Genomic DNA, 20,936 nt, shown 5'->3' with positions numbered 1-20,936 from the left:
GGTCAGGACGTTGGATGCCTTCAAGGCAGAGATCAACAAATTCTTGATCTCAGAAGGAATCAAGGGCTACGGAGAGAGTGCAGGGAAGTGGTGTTGAAATGCCCATCAGCCATGATTTAAATGGCGGAGTGGACTTGATGGGCCGAATGGCCTTACTTCCACTCCTATGTCTTATGGTCTTAAATCCACACTGACCTTTAAGGAACATCCCACCCAGACTCAACCCCAACCCCATCCCAGTAGCCTTGCATTTCCCATGGCTAATCCACCTAACCCGTACATCCTTGGACACTACGGCCAAATTAGCATGGCCAATCCACCTAACTTGCATATCCTTGGACTAACGGAGGAAACCAGGACACCTGGGAGGAAACCCACGCAGGCACAGGGAGAATGTCTGCGTGGAGTATGCACAATCGCCCAAGGCAAGAAATAAACCCTGGCATTGGTAACTGCTGAGCTACCGTACCACCCCTAAATATTTTGTTTTACGAAAGCTACAGTTAATAAGTATTGCATCAAACACCACAGGAGGTCAGCTAACTTTTAATAAATGCTTCCCTTTCTAAAAACATATGATCATAAAATATTCTAGTATCTTTGACATTCACGATTATTATAATCAGATTCCAAGAAGTACAACCATCAAATACCAAACACTCGCACTAGGTGAAAACAATGCCTCTGCCATCTGAATTCGTACAATTGTAACTGGTCACAAGAAGGGTCAGGGTTAGGCATGAGGAGAAAGAACAGCAGAAAGGAAATGGGAGAGGAAAGAAAGGAAAGAATGTGAATGACAGACAGTAACAGGAAGAGAACATAAGCTAAAAAATTTTGAAGAGCAGGAGATCAATTGCGTACTTTTGTCTCCAATACTACAGGAAACAATCCAGGTTAACAGGAGATCATTTTGATTTAGCACTGACTTGGTGTTATGATTGCACATGATGAAATGAAAACAAAAGGTGGTTACAAGTTTGCAATATAAAAATTATGTTCCGCCACTGGAGGGCAGTGGTGATCTTTGTAAATTGCAGAACATATTTGCATCAACATGTAGAAAGATAAATACTCAGAAACTTACTACGTCTGGCAAAAAAGAACTGATTTCATGAAATATCTACGGCAAGGAATTAAGGATGTCAACCTAGGAGCATGTACAGATGTCACAAAATAGCATGTGTAATAATTATGCTACCGAGTTCTATTATACTTCCACAATGTATCAACCACCTTCAAAACTGCAGTAAACCACCAAATTTGTTTCACTTCTCCTCTCCCACCAGACCAAGTCTCCATCGCGGTTTCTTCAATCTCATTCTGAACTCATGCCTTTTATTTTCCTAAGGATCTCTCTAAATCACCTCGTTCCAAAGACCCAGTTCCCATTCTCAGCATGCTTTTTTCCAAAAGTTTACCCCACTTTACGTGCCTCCTGGAAGACCTTCGGTGGTTCTCTTTCCTCAGGCAGTGTTCCATCTTCAACCATACCAAATCTTACACAAGTCACACCTGCAAGGATCTGGCAAATATAACTGTTGCCTTCTCATCCAGATATTTTACACATACTTCCACAGTCCTGTGAAATTTTGAAAGTTTTGCTCACCCATATATCAGACTTTGTTGTGATTGAGTTTCCTCCATAAAGATTAATCATTTCAGGGGCTCTATAAGACAATGTTGTATACCTAAAAAGCAAAACATCAGACATTTACTTTTGTGCAATCTGTTCTACTGTAGTTTTTGCATAATTAATTTAAACACCTGTTACTTTTGCTCTGAGTTTGCACTAATTACAGCATCAAAATATAAAAAAAACACACTTGTTAATTCAACCATAATTGATGGGATTCACACACGAAGTTTTCTTGAAGAAAAAAAAGACAGACTGTAGCACAATCGTGAAACAAAAAAAGGTTTAGAATGACCTGGATGAGAACAGAGAAAACTGATTTAGAAATACATCGTCCTGTCTTTTGTCATAATTCTCTGCATTTAAAAACAAACAAAACTGCAACATGTATTTTTCATGTTAAGCAGAATGAGCAATTTCACATCAATATTATTCTGGTGTGTTCAAATGTCTCAAATTCTGTACCACCAAATGAGTGAATTTTAGGTGACAAGAAGATCCAAATTTGACAATGGATTTGATTTTTACAAAATCCTTCATTTACTATCCCCACACCTATTCTCAGAGAAGAGTGAAATTTTCTAACTACACATAGTCTTCATTTCTTTTTTATGTTTTCCCCCCACACATTACTTCTTAGTAAATTGGATGACCTTAATCATTAGCTTCTGGGCTCCTGTTCAACTTCTGACCCAGTGGAAATAAGAATCATGCCAAAACTTGTAAATGTGACATTACTAAATATTTCTTACCATTATGGATTACAATGCAGCACACATGGCATTCATTTTTGTTAAATATCAGCATTTCAGGTATGACTATTTGATATCGTAGCTGCAGCTGGGGACTGTGCAAATTGCATTTGCAAAATTGCAGTCGTTGAATTGTATACTATACATATTCTAGCCATCTAGCAAACATTTAGACACTTGCAGGATCAATGCTTTTCCGCATCAAAATTAATGTACTTTCTTTGTGGAATGTGATGCCTCATAATAAATTGGTTGTTTTCCCATCAAATACTGAGATGAGAGTTACAATGTTTTAAATAGTGCAACAATAAGTAGTTCAAAGTAACAAATTCTTTATGATTATGGCAAGATAGAAAACACACAGGGCTGCAAATTTGGTTTTAACAATTAAACCGATTGTAAAACAAAGCAAGTTTCTACAAAAAGTGTAATTTAAAAGATTTCAATCACATGGCAAAACAAAATCCCACCCACTCCCCAATTCCATCGTGTTATAGTTGAACAAAATCCAGAGAAATGTTGCTGCCCCATAAAATCTGTAGGTAATCTTAACTGCTTCTCATCAGTTCAGTCGAGAGAGCATCAAGGTTTTTTCCTTTGACTCACACAAATGAGATCATTACCAAAACGTACATTCTTCCCTCAACTGCTCTGCACAAATTCTATCATGGAGAGACTATTCTTAAATCAGACTTCAGAGTCCAGTCCAACTTGAATCGAATTTAAAATTTTAACTAACTTTTGTAAAAGCTTGCTCATCCAAGCTTCTGCTAAATAGTAGCGTGATGTATTTTCTCTCCTGTCATAAAACCCTACATGATGAACAAAAATCTAAAACTCTCCAGGAGGCCTCCAGTCATTTGTTCTGTTTAAAAGTCACGTTTCTAAAAGACTGACGTGGTTAATTATTGAACTCCTGCACTAATTTAACGTTCAAAAGGATATATATAAATCCCACATCTTTCATCACAGTTGATTAATCAAAGGAGATGTTACGTACATAGTTTCTTCATTCCTCAGAAAGTTCATTAAGGAAAATGTTTAGGGTATTAAAGTACAAATCACATTTTCCAAACTCAAACTGCAAAAGATAGTGCAGAGAAAGGTCATGTCTACATATTGACCTCTTACCTTTTGACATTAAAAACAATTCTTCACACTCCCCACGTAAAAAAATTGACCTCAAACTTACAGGCATCAAACCATGTTGTGATAATTGCTGATGAATAATTTATTACAGTTCATTAATTTAAAAACATGTCAAGTAACAACTATGTTTCCATTTGACACAAGTTAGGAATAACATACAACTTCAAGTTTTTATTTTGCATTATGGGGGAGAGATGGGGACGTGGTTTTCTTTTTACTTCAAGAGCTCCTCGTGAGTTTGATGCCAAAAGGTTCAGAAGCCTGTTGTATTCATGCATTTTAGTAAGGCTTTACAACTCAAAAGTAAAGAACTGGAGAGTAGTTTAATGTTTTTAAAGAAGTGATGTTGCTTAGCAACAAGGGGCTAGGGGCACAGACAAAAAAAATCCAGAAGGATGTCTATAGGTATGCCCCACATAGTGTGGAAGTAATGTTGAAGTATTTCGTAGGAAATCCTTCAAGACCACCACCTAGTATTAAGTTCAGGAAGCACATGTATTTGCTTTCAAGTTTACATAATATTGAGCTTAGTTGCAGTTTGTTTCCACAGTCTCAGAGATAAATACCAGCTGAAGGAAAAGCATCAAGTGAATACACTAAAGTTTTCCAGCCTTAGAAAGAAGTCTTGATGTGGATGAAGATATACATTTCCACTGGGGTTTTGGCATTCATCAGGAGAACGGACAGACAAAAGGAATAATGAGAGTTTGAATTATCTGAACTTGTCTGTAACAAAATCTTTCTAACCTCCAGTAACTGAATCCATTGTTTTAAACAAAACAAATTTAGGGTCCATCAAGCCAGGTTTTACATAGATTTGATGTGTCCTCTATTTACATCAGCTGAAATCATAAAACAAATATGTATCACACAATTAGCATGCCACCTTCAATAAAGAAGAACTGAGCACCTAATTTTGAACCGCACGAAAGTGTAGCATAATGGAGCCATCCAAATTTACGTCCTCAGGTAAATAAAAATTGTATTTCAAAATTCAAGGTCAGTGTAAGGTGGTACAAAAGATTCATGTAAAGACAGGGTTTGTTTTTTTAAAATTCTAAAGCCATCTCAACTCAAAACTATCAAATCCCACTGTTTAGCTAACATATGGAGTGATTTACACGGGAAAAAAATAGACTGAATTACCCATGAACTTCAACACAGCACAAAAGATCTGCCAAAAGCTTAATTGCAGAAAGCACAGCTCACAGAATGGCTAAATTGTGTTACGATCCCAGCTGATAGTAATACTGGTCAAGTCAACTCCTGGATTGAGACTTGGCTTGACATGCTGTAAGGCTTTTTGTTACTCTGAGGTTCAACTACTGAACATGTTCAAAAAGGCAGTTATTGTACTTTTGACAAAAGATCAAAAATTCTTGCACAAAAATCTATTATATTATTTACGAACTGTTTGATACCATCTTATTACAAATATCAGAAATAAAGATTCAACTTTTTCATTGTCAATGTTACAAAGACACAAACCTCATCAAAAGGTCCCCTGTTTTCACGCTTTACTCTCTACCTCTTTATTCATATGATAAGGCTACAATGATTCTTTTTGAAAAATTTACTTGATGCTATTGTCACAATCCTCTGGAGTAGTACAGTGGAAATCAAGGCCCACACTACCTAAAGTCATCACAAATATCAAAATTTGATTAAACTACTGAATTGCCCAATTTTCACCTAACTCTAATGCAGGTGCAAAGAATATGACTAGATTTACCTCATTTAAAAGAAAATCACAATTTACTGCAGTCAAATTATTTTAACGACTGGAAAGAAACATGAACTGCTAACTTGTAACTTTAAATGCTACATCCTTTTAAAAAAAGTTCTCAACCATACAAACTAATACACGAGAGATAATATGCAAGACAAATATTATGGGTGGGAAAGAAACAAATACAAAAAAATCGTCCCAGCAAGATGTGTCCTTCACCAATCCAGATTACAAGCATGAATAACTTGTCTTCCTTCTGTTCCTTTCCAAATACCTTTTGACTCTTTGATGAGAACATATGATGTGGACCCACTAATTCTTAACCTTCCATTCAGTGGTAAAGATTCTCCTGTTCGTTAAAAGGAAATAATTTGTAAGTGAGAGAAGCTTCTTCTGGCAGTGAAGCATTAAAATATCAACTGCTGTAGCTGTCAATTTATTTTGTATGGGCAGCAGTCTGCTTTCCTTCAGCCAACTCAATTGTCTTAGACTTTTTTTCTGAAAATGACATGAAACAAGTCCTTTTCCTCAAATTTTGGTACAGCCTGGGGTGGCACTGTGGCTCAGTGGTTAGCACTACTGCCTCACAGCACCTGGGACCCAGGTTCGATTCCAGCTTTGCATGGAGTTTGCACATTTTCCCCATGTCTGCGTGGGTTTTCTCTGGGTGCTCCGGTTTCCTCTCACAGTCCAAAGATGTGCAGGTTAGGTGGATCGGCTATGCTAAATTGCCTAGAGTGTCTAGGGTGGGAAGCTCCCAAGGTACGGCGTGGAGTCGATGGGCCAAATCTACACTGTAGGGGTTCTATGAATATTTCCTTATTGGACTCGAGATTACAACTAACATTGGGAAGAAAACAATGTGTGTTAGCATTTGATTTTTTTAAAAATTGTGTCATTTTAAGATCATATATTTAATTTTTTTCCCACTTGCAATTCACATTTTCTCATTACCACTCTTTTCAATTCCCACTGCCTTTCTGGCTCAAGCTACTTCAACGTTTCCTCTTGCTCAAATTCCTTTATCTGTAACTCAACATGACTTGGAGTATGTGGTTTCTCTTGTATCTCAACTCCAAATACTATGCTAGTCCTTCAACTACATCAACCTTCTTGCTTCTGCAGGTAATGCCACTTCTTATGAGCTTGTCAATTCCAGCATCCTCACTTTTCTAGTCTCTTAAGCTGTCATAAATAGCTTGCAGGAATGTTTTGGCAGTTTCTAGAGCCATCTAGTTTCTTAATATAAAATATATAGTGTTTATCCTTCTGTTCTTTATTCACTTACACCAACTCCACATCCAATCTTAAATTGTTTCTATTTGAAAATCCTAGTTAACGAACAAAATTTTGGCAAAATTCCCTGGGATAAAGCACTGGAAATCAAACCCCACTATTTACAGAAACATCACAAATGTGGAAATTTGATTAAACTACCAAATTGCACCTAATCATCTAATTCAGATTATAAGAATATGCATACTAGGTTATTAACAAGAAAAAAAAAATCACTATTTATTATATTAAATAGTTCTAACCAAGGATAAGAAAGAAACACCAACAGCTAACTTCAAAAACAATAACTTAGTTTAAGTTTTTTGGAGAAACTGACGTTCCTGTCCTTTCAAGTTTCTTGCCCATTTCTAATAAATTAGTCAGACACCATAACAGTAGAACAGTTCAGAAAACTCTCCAACAAAATCCACTCCAACTGCAAAAAAAAATCTCATTTTGTCTTAGATTTTTCTATCCCAAGATAACACTTTTTGATAAAGGTCCCTTGAACCTTGCTCTAAAATGGTTCCTCTAGGTCAGGCAACCTAAGTCAGGTAACTTGTATCCAGCAATAAAATTTTGAACTTTGACCTCTTATCTTCTCTATTTTCCATTGTATGTTATGAGCTCTTCAAATGTTCTTTGGCCAACTCAAATACTTTAGTGTTTGTCAGAAATATGACACACAAGAATAACTCTGAGCTTGTTTATTTTCTACTTAAAATAAGAGGTCCTCTCATCTCAAGCTTATACATCAGTTTTAAATAGCTGAATCCAGCTGACTCATTAGGAACAATCCTAAAGACAAACAGTAACAGTATCAAAGGTATTCCTTTATGCCAAACATTAGGACAGTCCTAACAATATAATCTAATCATTACCTTTAGAAAAACGAAAAAGAGTTGAATGCCCCTCGAGATCATGAATCAAATGCTGAAGATGTCAACTGTTTCATTCCCAAACTACTCATTGTTTGTTTGAACTCTTTTAATATGTTTTTTAACGATAGATTATTCAAAGTAATACAAGATACAATACAAATAATACAAGTATCTTTCCAACCATCATTACGTCTTAATTTTCCCCAAAGGTAGTGCCTCAGAAAATCATTTTGAAACAGTCATAATTATTTAAAAGGCAATGAATTCCACTCCTGCCTTTAGGGAGAGGTCCAACGCAACCATATTAAGCCCCTGCTAAATTATTCTTTGTGGGCTTGTATCAAAATTGAAGCATTTCCCGAGCAGACTGTCAAAGTCATTTGGCTGAATCCTTATCAAACACACCTTTTAGTATTTAAGCATGCGTTTACCTAATATCAAGTGATCTGCCATCTGTGATGGACAAGACCAAACCCCCTCACAATATAAGAAGGTAGCCTAGATTCTAACAGTTTCTTAATTTAAAAGGTAAGTGTAAGGCATTGTGTTCCAGATGCAATTTTTTCCAGTCAAACTGCCAAATCTGAAGCAAAGCACACTTCAATCATACACTATAATTTAAATACACCAGAAGAAGAAATTGGACTAACAACAGAATTGGAAAACGTGACAATAACAGATTTGACTACGTGACAGTCACTGTTCCACTGAGGTAGCATCCCATAAACACACCCTTGACAAAAGGCAAGTTCATAAAAATAGATGGTCTCATAGCCAATTCTCCAGTCCAGGAGGAAAACAATCAAAAGTCAGAGACAGAGTAGCTAGGAGAGATGTACTGCAGCTTCCAGACCCAGCAACAACTCCTGGAAACTAAAAAATCCTGTTTCTGTGAAAGCCTGACCCTGCCCATTTAGGGTTCTATTGTACCAATTTCTCAGAACTAAACTCAAGGCCTCACAAACTGTTTAGTCTAATGGCTGAGTAGAGTGCTGGGTACCTTTGCCTTAAAACCTCTGTTCAACTAAAAAAGGGAGAAAATACACCTCTTAAAGCCATAGTATTGTCACATATCAAACAGCCATTGTGAGCCACTTGTAAAATTTTGTTTTCATACGCAATTAGGACTGCCACTTCATAGATTATTCAAATTCCTCATGAGCTGGTGGTCTCCATTTTCTCATTTACAGGTTGTCTGTTTAAAAAGTAACAAGTTCTGATTCAATTTCTGAGTTGATTGCTTGCGATTGCTATCAACTCCGGATTCATTTGTTACTTTTCTCAAAGATAAAGAAAGCGTTACAGCCTCATTCTCTTTTCCTTCCTCCTTTTTACTATTCTAAAATAGTTTCAGATAACTGTATCGCTACACCAACTTCCTGGTGCAAAGAGACTCATCAACTTCTGGTCTAATCTTTGAGTATAACTCAACAGATACAACAGTCAGAGTTAATCAGTTGTTAGGGCACAGAAGGCGGCACAGATCATGCCTACCCTGGTGTTTCAAATGAGCATCATTACTTCATGCCAATTGCCTGCTTCTTCTCAAAACCTTTGCATACTATTTCTATCTAAATAGATCATTCCATGTCTTCTCGAATGCCTCAATCAAACATGCCTCCACCATACTTCCAAGCAGTGTGTTCCATTCGTAACTACTCAGGAGTGAAAATCTTTCCCTCATCACACTTGCTACTTTGGTACATAAACTTTAAAAATCTATGCCCTCTTGTTCCTCAAATCTCCCTTAGTTTCTTCTGTTGAAGGGGAACAGTCCCAACTTTTTTCATTTATCCTCAAAACTGAAGTGTCTCATTCCTGGAGCAATATTCAAAAATCACTTCTGCACTCTCTCCCATGCATACACATCTTTTGTATCATGTTACATCCACAACTATACAGAATAGGCTAGCTGAAATATTAAATTCAACATTACCTCGTTACTCTGTGCCTCGTTACTCTGGGGGCACTGCATTAACTGCTTTCTCCCACTTGTCCTGCCACCTTTAAAAGGTATCTTCTAGGGATTTGTTCTGCTATTTCAACTATAACATCGCCATTTACAAAGTTACTTTTTAAAATCAAACTCAATATAAATGGAACAAGTTTATAATCTTCAGGTATATTTTCAATTAACATTTCTTTCCCCCTCATCAGCAGCTACTATGGAAGACAGGTTTTATCATCATTCGGCATCAGCAACTGACCTGTTCCAGTTTCTCTTGATATCTTTATTGGTTTGGCTCCTTGATTAAAATACTAAGCAAACTCCTCTCTACTCGGAATAAAATATTCAGAAAATATTTACTTGGTCTGATTCTCATTAGTAATAACCAAGGAAAAAATTTTGACTGTACAAGCCACCTATCCCTTCCTAGTAGGTTCAAAGAACACATCCTTGCAACATACAACTCTCTTGTTCTCATGTTGAGTACCTGTTTCTGAAAATTCACAGATCCCTTTTAAATTCAATCAATTAATTCCAATAAGAATGCCTACTTTGTTATGAGATCCATAGGTGATCATAATGCTGGGCAATAAAGACCCTAGAGTGAGACTTAGCCTGAGATATCATAAGTTTAATTGTTTGCTTTTCATTTATCTTGAAGGTCAGTGCTGAACAAATTCACAAGAGGCTGTAAATATGCTTTAAACAAAAGAACAAAGTTTTCATATGGGAAAGGAAAAAAAAACTATATTGTACAAAGAATTGTTTGCAATAGTCTTAATATTAAAAATGAAAATCCAGCCCTTTCACCGTCAACAACATCCTTACTGACTGTAAACCTCAGTGAAGGGTCACCTATCTCCACATTAAAGCCCTTTGGTCATTTGACACAGCTGTCATCAGTTTGTATTTGGCAAAATTCACTCAATGCTATTTTCTGTATAGAAAATCTCTTCCCAGTGCCTTTTACCTACTAGCACAGTGCACTTATTTTTAAAAATAAGTTCCTTAAACTCAGATCATCCACAGTCTGTGTCTAGAGCTCTTCTCTTCCTGACTTTGAAGCCAATCAGCACTTTTCAGCCCAGACCACACTGAAGATTGCCAAGATACAACTCTGCAACTACCAACCTGTTCTCTTTGATAGAATGCTGCACACTGCCTCTTCTTTTCAATGTTTCTTCCTTGTTGTTAATACTGGACTGCTGTTATCAGGTAACAGCAGTTTCTTTTTCCTTCTAGCTTTTTCTATTAATATACTTAACTGTTCACTTCAAGGGTTCGACTGTGACACTAAAATGCACGTAAACCAACAAATTTCCAAAAGCCACACACTACTCAAATAAAACTAAAACTATATCTCCCCCTTGACACACTCTATATATAAACACAAAAATCAAACAACACTATACACATGCCTGCACTCTAGAACTCAAGTTTTCAAGTAATCACAACACATCATTAATCTTCGTAACAACAGAGGAAGATGGTTGCCAGAAATGGTTCAAAAAGTGTGGAATATCAGAGAAAAATGATTGCACAAAGAAAAAACGCTTGCTCATCTCGATATGTTCAAACCCCACCTTGATGTTACTATAGTTTGTGATGTGAGATTAACTAAATTTGACAGAGCAGTTATTCCAAGCAGTCTTATAAGTGCTGTTCACTTGTTCAAAGTGTGCGAGAGAGATTTGGAACAATTGGATATTGGAGACAAGAAATGAAAAGGAATAATGTGAAATATTAACAGCATACAATACTAACAAGGACAATTAGTTGTGAAATGATGCTTAATTAATAGTACTATCAATAAAGAAAAGGGAGGAAGTGCCATATGCAACTAGTGTCATGGGGCAAATTGTTTAGTGATTCAAAGGATTTCTGCAAAGTGCTGAAGTTAAATTTTGTTGTATTTTTATACTGTACTGGATAAAATGTGCATAAATTATAATGTTATCAACTAAATAAGCACATTTAAATTAATTATTTGGCAATGTTAATTTTTACTTTGTTTCATTGATTCCTTTGGAGGGAAAAATCAAGCACATATCAATTCCTCGTAACATCGTGCACCTAAAAGTTAACCTCTGACTTTTGATCTAAAAATAGGTCTCAAAATTGAGATTTTCATGAGAATACATAAAACACACAAGCACCACATCTATAGACAAATGCTGAACAGCTGTTTTGGAAACTATTTTTGTATCTTTTCTCAGGTCAAGGAGTGTGCTTAGTTGATTATGACTGTGCAAATTACATCAAGAGTCATTACAAGTTTTTTTTTATTCATTTGTGGGATGTGGACATTGCTGGCTGGTGAGCAATTCTTGCCCATCCCTAGTTGTCCTTCAGAACGTGGTGGCAAGCTGCCTTCTTGAGCCACTACAGTCCTCCTTCTATGGGTTGGGGGAAGGGTTTCCAGGATTTTGACCCAGTGGCAGTGAAGGAATGGCAATATATTTCCAAGTCAGGATGGTAAGTGACTTGGAGGGGAACTTGGAGGTGGTGGGGTGTTCCCATATGTCTGCTGCCCTTGTCCTTCTAGATGGAAGTGGTCGTGGGTTTGGAAGGTGCTGTGAGGATCTTTGGTGAATTTCTGTAGTGCATCATGTATATAGTACACACTGCTGCTACTGACAGGAGGAGTCAGGAGATGAGTTACTCACCGCAGTGTTCCCAGTTTTTGGCCTGCTCTTGTGGCCACGCTGTTTATGTGGGGAGTCCAGTTTTCTAGTCAACGGTAACCCACAGGATGCTGATAGCAGGGAATTCAGCGATGGTAACACCACTGAATGTCATGGGGCAGTGGTTAGATTGTCTCTTATTGGTCATGGTCATAACCTGGCATTTGTGGGGCGCCACTGCCATTTCCAGCTTGTCAGCCCAAGCCTAGATATTGTCAAGATCTTGTTGCATGTGAACATGGACTGCTTCAGTACCTGAGGAGTCACAAATGGTGCTGAACATTGCGCAATCATGATTTTTTTTGGGGGGGGGGGGCGGGGAGAAAGAGAGAAGGTAATTGAAGCACCTGAAGATGGTTGGGCCTAGGACACTACCCTGAGGAACTCCTGCAGAGATGTCCGGCAGCAAAGATGATTGACCTCCCACAACTATGACTATCTTGCTATGTCAGGTATGACTCCAACCACAGAAGAGTTGGCCCCCTGATACCCATTGATTCCAGTATTGCCTGGGCTCCTTGATATCAAAGGCTGTCACTCTCACCTCACCTCTGGAATTCACCTCATTTGCCCATATTTGAACCAAGGTTGTAATGAGATCAGGAGCTGAGTGGTCCTGGCAGAACCCAAACTGGGTGTCACTGAGCAGGTGTTTCTTGATAGCATTGTTGATGACACCTTCCATTACTTTACTGACAATCAAGAGGAGACTGATGGGCAATAATTAATTGGGTTGGATTTGTCCTGCTTTTTGTGTACAGAACATGCTTGGGCAATTTTCCACATTGTCAGGTAGATACCAGTGCTGTAAGTGTACTGCAACAGCTTGACAAGGGGAGAGGCAAGTTCCGGAGCACGAGTTTTCAGTACTATTGCCACAATGTTGTTAGGGCCGATAGCCTTTGCAGTATCCACTGTCTCCAACTGTTTCTTGATTTCATGAGGAGAGAATCGAATTGGCTGGAAACTGGTATCTGTAATGCTGGGGACCACTGGAGGAGGCAGAGATAGATCATCTGCGTGGCACTTCTGGCTGAAGACTGCTACAAATGCTTTGGCCTTATCTTTTGCACTGATGTGCTGGACTCGTCAATCATTGCGGACAGGGGTATTTGTGCAGCCTCCTCTTCCTCCTCCAGTGAGTTGTTTAATTGTCCACCACCATCCACGATTAGTTGCGGCAGCACTGCAGAGCTTAGATCTGATCTGTTCACTGTGGGAATAGCTTAGCTCTGCCTATCACTTGCTGCTTTCGCTACTTGCTTGCAAATAGTCCTGTTTTGTGGCTTCACCAGGTCGATGCCTGATCTTCAGGTATGCCTGGTGCTGCTCCTGGCATGCCCTCCTGCACTTCATTGAACCAGGGCTGATTCCCTGGCTTGATGGTAATGGTCGAGTGGGGAATTATACTGGGCCATGAGGCTACAGATTGTGCTGGAGTACAATTCTGCTGCTGTTGATGGCCCACAGCAACCTCATGGATGCCCAGGCATCAGTTGCTAGATCTGTACGAAGTCTGTCCCATTTAGCACAGAGCTAGTGCCACACAACATGATGCAGGGTGTTCTCAATGTGAAAGAGGGGCTTCGTCTCCACAAGGACTGTGCAATGGTCACTCTTACTGATACTGTCAAGGACAGATGCAACTGCAGCTGACAGATTTGTAAGGATGAGGTCAAGTATGTTTTTGCTTCTTGCTGGTTCCCTCACCACCTGCCGCAGGTGCTAGACTGGGTCTCTGTCCAGTAGGACGCAACCAGCTCGATCAGTAGTACTACTGCCAAGCCACTCTTGGTGGTGGGCACTGGAAATCCCCTACCCAGAGTATATTTTGTGCCCTTACCATCCTCAGTGCTTCCTCTCAGCTGAAGGAGGACAGTATGCGGTAATCAGTAGGAGGTTTCCTTGCCCAGGTTGAAGTTGAAGCCATGAGACAAAATGGGGTCCAGAGTCAGAGTCAATCTCTAGGACTCTGACTGTTTTCCACTATGCTACCCTCTCTGATGGGTCCGTCCTGCCAGTGAGACAGGACACATCCAGGGATGGTGATGGTGGTGTCTGGGGCATTGTTTGTCAGGTATGATTCTGTGAGTATGACAGGTATGATTCTGAGTGTATGAGTATTTCAGGCTATTGCTTCTCTTGTCTGTGAAACAGCTCTCCCAATTTTGGCACTACCCCCCAGATGTTAGTGAGGAGGACTTTGCGTGGTCGATGGGGATGTTTCTGCTGTTGTCTTTTCCAGTGCCTGGGTTGATGCCAGGTGATCCATCCAGTTCCATTCCTTTGAGTCTTTGTAGCGACTGGTACAACTGAGTGGCTTGCAAGGCCATTTCAGAGGGCAGTTGAGAGTCAACCACATTGCTGTGGGTCTGGAGTCACATGTAGGCCAGACCAGGTGGGGGTGGCAGATTTATTCCCCTGAAGGACATTAGAGAACCAGATGGGTTTTTCTGACAATTGGCAATGATTTCATGGTGATCGGATAATGCCAGACTTTTTTTGTTTGAATTCCAATTCCACCAACTGCTGTGGCAGGATTTGAACAATGCCCCAGACACCACCATCGCCATGTCCCAGAACATCAGCTGTGTTTCTGAATTAATAGTCTAGTGATATCACCACTAGGCCGTCACCTACCCTATGAAGTTAATTCTGGCATCTAAACAAGGCAGAAATAAGTACAATAGAGATGGTACTTGGATAGAAAGGTTAAAAATATAAAGTGCTGTTAATGGTAGCTGTGAGTATAAGAAAAGTTACTGATTTGAAAAGCAATGTGCAATGCTTAAATGGAAGACATTAAAAGGGAAAGGTCACAATAGGATGACGATTGTGGAAACTAGCTAAAAAAGAAAGAACAAAAGGGCAAAACTTCTGGAGTTCAGTTGCAATGGCCAAATAAAAGAAATGCAAAATACTGGAACAGCTTTCAGAATATTGAAAAATACACAAGTAAAGCTCATTAAAAAAATGCATAAAAACAGATCTTACTTTTTGATTTCATCCTCCACAGCACTGACACCATGTACTTGTGCATTAAGAATTTTGTGAGTCGCACTTCCAAAATCACACAGTACATAATTTCCATTATCATTCAACAAAATATTTTCAACCTGAAAAAGTTTACAAACAAGAAAATATTACTGTAACAAGAACACTTTTTACATTGTTATACTGTGGCTACTGTCAGCATAAAATTACTTCGGGATATTTATAGATCAGATGAATCAACAAAACTGCAGCAAATGAGAGTTCAATGGAAGCAAGTGTGAGGTTATCTATTTCAGACTAAAAAACAAAGAACAGATTAGGATACATTTTTCTGAAGGGTTTAGGCCCGAAACGTCAGCTTTCCTGCTCCTAAGATGCTGCTTGGCCTGCTGTGTTCATCCAGCTCTACACCTTGTTTTCTCGGATTCTCCAGCATCTGCAGTTCCTATTATCTCTGATAGGAATTTAACCCCACTGCGAAGCCTCTTCTAAGGATGCCTAATCTGGAAGTTACCCTCCAGACAAACCTCAGGAGATTTCTCTCCCAAAGCAACTCTTTAGTGATCTCTTCGGCCTTGAAACTGTTCAACCATGTCCTGAAGCAAACCAGCCAAATCACCTTTCTTAGTATCTTGATTTTTCTGAAGGGGGTTCTAGGCCCGAAATGTCAGCTTTCTTGCTCCTAAGATGCTGCTTGGCCTGCTGTGTTCATCCAGCTCTACACCTTGTTATCTAAGATACTTTTCTAGATGGTAGGAAATTAAATATATTGCATATCCAAATACAATTGGGGTTTCAGGTGCAGAGGTTTATAAAATGCCACAAACTGGTGCAGAAAATAATCAAGGTGACTAATGCAATGTTGGCCTTTGTATATAGGGGAGAATAGGGATACAGAAACTATGCTAACAGTTATACAAAACTCTGGTTAGACCCTACTTGGAGTACTGAAACAGATATATTGGCTGTAGCAAGAATACTACGGAGGTTTACAATCATGATACCTGGACTTCAGTGATTAAGTTATGAGGAGAGATTATACAAATTAGCCCTGTTTTCTCTGCAAAATAGTAGGTTTAGAGATGATCTGATTGAAGTCTTCAAGGTATTAACAGGAAAGAACAGGGTATATAAAAGATGAATCTCCAACCCGTGGAAGTAGTTTAAAAAAAAGGATGATAGTCTAAAACTTAAGGCCAGACCACTCAAGAGAGATGTCAGGAAGCATTTCTACACACACACAAAGGTTTGGAACAATCTCCCACAAGAGTTGATACTAGATCTATTGTTACTTTTAAATCTGGGATAGATAATTTTTTGTTAAGCAAAGTTAGAAAGGGGTTGGGAACAAAGGCAGGTATATATTTTTGTGCCACAGATCAGCTTTAATCTCATTCAATGATGGAAGCGGTTCAAGGGGTTGAATGGCCTACTTCTGTTCCTACTTTAATAAATACAATTCACGGACAAACCAGCAAACCCAAGTGAATCTCGAGATTTAGCTGCCATGCAATATTGACTTTTCAAATGAAAATATTTTCAACTGTAATTCAGTGCAGATCAACAGAATAATGGAGGGGCAATATTCTCAATATTGCAACTAATGAGAATTTTGAATTACTGCAACCTGTCCAACTCGCTATAGCATTGCAAAAATGTTTAGCACTTCACGGTGGTTCTTACCTTGAGATCTCTGTGAATAATTGGGGTTTTGCACTGATGTAGCCTTGCAACTGCCTCACAGGTATCACAGAAAATCTGCAGAACTTCTGTTTCAGCAAAACCTGTTTGCAGCCTCTGGTTCATTTGATTCACCACTTGTCCCGCTGTCAAATAAATACATCAAGTAGTTACTGCTTGTGCAAAAGTTTCAATATCAGAAAGGAAAGTCAATGATGCAAGATGTTTACACACTAATCATCTTGTAAAATTTCTACACATTAAAGTCATACGTCTTTAAGAAAGCCCTCAATCCACACTCAATTCTAGCACTTGAATGACAAAATGGAAAGTATTTAATTTCCAGTGCTGGCACACCTTATTTTACTGAGCACAAGCTTGCAATAAAAAGTTAGATTTTTGTTTAATGACATACCAACATCTGTACTTTGGACAGAATACATTACTTTGTCCTTTTTTTTAAGCTTGAACAATACAATAAAAACAAGTCTTCATAACATTTCCCTTTGCGCTTTGCTTATCTCTCTGTCCAAATAATTATCAAAGGGGCAAAAGTAGACACTGTGCAGCTAGTGAAACCCATACAATAGGAGGATTAAGTTTGTTTCACTAAGACGCAGTTTGGTGGGGGGGGTGGTTTCCAGCTGTGTTTTGCACACATTAGATTATTTATTTTCGAAACTTCATAGCCACTTCAGAACCAGGATCTTGAGACTGCACAGTTCTCTGACTCAGATCCACCCAAAGCGCAGTCCTGACAACTTTTCACCTTTGAATGTTCATTTTCAAAACAAAAGAAAAGTATCATTTGTTTGCATTATTAATAGCTGTCAAAAATTAAACAAAAATCTTCGACTTTCCAAGGCTAGTGGAGGCAATCTCCTACTCCAGTCACCGGGTTTCTCAGGGGATATTCAGTTCAACGGGCAACTAAGGTAATTAAGTAAAAATCTAATGAAACCTACAGCATTTGTGTACGTCATAGAGCTATAAAAGGCAAAACATTTCAGAGACATTTACAATAACACTTACCTCGGCAATATTCCATGAGAATAAGTACTTCCCAAACATTATCACCAACTGATGTAATGCTACAATCCAAATAACCAACAATATTTTTATGGCCTGACAGCTCTTTCTAAAAGAAAGCATAACAAAGTTGGTTACAAAAAGATATAAGAGCTTATATTCGGGTTGGTAAACACTTACTGCAGTGCACAATGGCATACTTTAGTGGATCAACATACATTTATCTCAACTTAAGCTCAAATCTCATATGTAACATTAAGCTTTGTTTCATCGTCCCAGATTAAAGCTTTTCCATCCATAGGTGGTCGGTTCCTAGAATTTTCAACCCAGTTTTGTGCTTGAGGTGAAACCTTCAACTCATCTCTAAGGAACCTGGATCTACAAGTGAAACACTGTGCCCTGCAAAGCGAAGGACTAGTGCTAGTAAATGGGATTAGAACAGGCAACTGGTACAGATGCAATAAACTGTATGACTGTTTCTGTACAGCAGCCCAAGGTTCTAGATTTAAGGAAAAGAGTAGTCATCATGGTCCTACGAGACCATAGGGTTGCTTTCTCATTACAGAGAGACATACAACTGCGGTGGCTTCACCTGATGGTCAGCATGCATTAGGCGAGGGAACAGCTCGAGAAGGACAGTCCTACATGGTAACTCCAGTCAGTGAGGAACTGAACCACTGCTCTTGGCATCACTCTGCATCACAAACAAGCCATCCAGCAAACCGAGCTAAATGACCCCTCGTCTAAGTTCTAGGAGGCATTTATTCAAAAACCTCAGGAGAAAAGGGACTAAATGTCTTTTATTTTGGTTAGCAAGAATTTAAATTGGCAGATGAGTGGGAAATAACTATTAAAAGCAGAAAATGGAAACAAAAAAAATGCATAAACAAGTGAAGCATTGGATAGTACTTCAAGCCATGATCAGCACAATCATACTAAATGGCAGAATAGGCTCAACATGCATACAGTCTATTCCTGTTACTATTTCTTATGTTCTTAGAAAAAGTAGTGGTGTTTTATTAGATGGAAGAAACTATGGACTGCAAGTAATTTAACAGGTCTATAATGCTTGTGTAAAAGTGAAGTGTGGTGAGAGCAAGACTGCTGAACTACAAGCTCAAATAGCCATGTGGGAATATGACAGTAACAATAAAAAGAAATGAGGTTGAAAAACAATAAGAAGTGTGTGCTTAATGTTCTGAAGTAATAAAGAGTGCAAAACAGGCAAGAATGAACATAGGGAGTATAACAGCACTCAAAAGAAATGTCTTGTAAAGAGAGAATGTCAAAGGGGTAGGACTAGCTTGATGACTTGTGGAGGTGCTGGAGGACAAGGACAGAAGTCACACAACACCAGGTTACAGTCCAACAGGTTTATTTTAAATTACAAGCGTTCAGAGCACTGCTCTTTTGTCATCTGACGAAGCTTGAGATTTCAAATAAATCTGCTGGAGTATAATCTGGTGCGGTGTGGCTTTCTGACTTTAACTTGATGAGAGTTGATAAAGGAAAAAGAAAAGTGTAGGATCATGCTACTGGCAATATGACATTGGTTTCCAAATTGCAATAAATGGGAGGTGATGCACTTGGGCAGGACAAACAAGGCAAAGGAATACATGATAAACTGTAGGACCATGAGAAGCACTCATGACCAGGGGTAGCATGGAGTCTAAGATTAAGGAGGCTATGCTGGAACTGTATAAAACATTGGTTAGGCCACAGCTAGAATGTAGTGTGTAGTTCTGGAATACACATTCTAAGAGGGATGTGATAACACTGGAGAGGGCTCAAGGGAGATTTACCAGGATGTTGTCCAAACTGAAGAGTTTCATTTATGAATGTATTCCTCAGAGCAGAGGATAATGAGGGAGCATATGATTGAGTTGTATAAATATTCTCCCAGATATCACTGCAAATCATATTCATTTACCCCAACAAGAATTTCCTTACCATAATCATGACTTCTCTTTTACAGGTGTTCAAGTCATGGGCGTCATTAACATACATGCGTTTTAGGGCACAACGTACTCCACTGACAGTTCGAGCCAAGAACACAATGGAGAATCCACCTATAACATTTTAAAATTAAGTTTTAATTTAACAAAGCAACTACTTCAAACAAAAAGCATCTCATGAATTACACCCAGCTTACACATTTTTGATAACGTCTATACTGGTGACTTATAGTATTTTAATTGTTTCACTCCCCAGTTGGGAAAATTTAATACGAAAATCCACTTGCCTCTTGCCCAGGTTTCTAGAGTAAGAACCTGACCTATGACACAAACAGCAGTGCCATAATTGTCCAGACAACTTTCAATCAATCAGAAAAGATTTTGTTTTTAAATAGCAGCTTTAACATAAGATGATATTCCAAGCTACTTCACAGGTGTATTATTGCATTAGGCCACAGAAACATCAGGTAGATTTGAAGGACTCTCCTAAAAATAAGAAATAGATGGAGGGATTACATGAGGAATTTAAGAAATTATGATGTCAGGAGGAAGAAATTCCTCAAGTTGGGATATTTTCCCAAACAACCTCTGGTGCAGGTAGGGATTGAACTTGGGATTTGTGGCCCAGAGGTACAGGCACTATCACCACACCACAAGTACTGCAAAGGTGCTCAGTGTAGTGTTCTAGGTTTAATCATCTTCAGCTGTTCTGCCAATGACCTTCCCTCCATCTTCAGGAGAGAACTGATGTTTGTTGAAGACTGCAGAGTGTTCAACACCATTTGCAACTCCAGATATTGAAACAGGCCATGACCTTGACAATATCTAAGCTTAAGCTAACAAGTTGCAAGCAGAAAATAACGTTCCTGCACACAAGGGCCAGGCAATGGCATCTCCAAAAAGGAAACTAACCATCATCCCTGGACATGCAATGTCATTACTATCACCGAATCCCTGTTATCAGAATCCTGGCGGCACCACTGAACAGAAACAGAACTAGACTTGCCATAGAAATACAGTAGCTAACAGAGCAGGTTAGAGACCAGGAAAGCTGCTGCAAATACTTTATCACCTGACTCCTCAAAGCCTATCCACCATACACAAGGTGCGAGTCACAAGTGCGATCAAACTGTCCCAACTTGCCTGGGTGAGTGCAACTCCAATAAAAAAAATGGACACCATCCAGGCAATTCAACTACGTCACATTCACAATAATTCACTCCT

The 20,936-nt window shown here is 38.8% G+C and overlaps 1 protein-coding gene across 3 annotated transcripts in view; it reads right to left on the bottom strand.

Annotated features, from left to right (window-relative positions):
• The window catches only part of bmp2k (BMP2 inducible kinase), a 133,684-nt gene that overhangs the window by 68,468 nt on the left and 44,280 nt on the right, over positions 1–20,936 (bottom strand). For all 3 annotated transcript variants that reach the window (XM_048562755.2, XM_048562666.2, XM_048562843.2), the window contains 5 exons: positions 19,708–19,826; positions 17,761–17,866; positions 16,732–16,874; positions 15,049–15,170; positions 1,610–1,691 (listed from right to left, as the gene is read on the bottom strand). In XM_048562755.2, the coding sequence (XP_048418712.1) occupies positions 1,610–1,691; positions 15,049–15,170; positions 16,732–16,874; positions 17,761–17,866; positions 19,708–19,826 (572 nt within the window). The remainder of the gene's footprint in view (positions 1–1,609; positions 1,692–15,048; positions 15,171–16,731; positions 16,875–17,760; positions 17,867–19,707; positions 19,827–20,936) is intronic.

The sequence above is a fragment of the Stegostoma tigrinum genome, chromosome 1 (assembly GCF_030684315.1).
Source record: "Stegostoma tigrinum isolate sSteTig4 chromosome 1, sSteTig4.hap1, whole genome shotgun sequence".
Taxonomy (NCBI): Eukaryota; Metazoa; Chordata; class Chondrichthyes; order Orectolobiformes; family Stegostomatidae; genus Stegostoma; species Stegostoma tigrinum.
The sequence above is the reverse complement of the archived record's forward strand: the minus strand, read 5'-3'. Positions and strand labels throughout refer to the sequence as shown.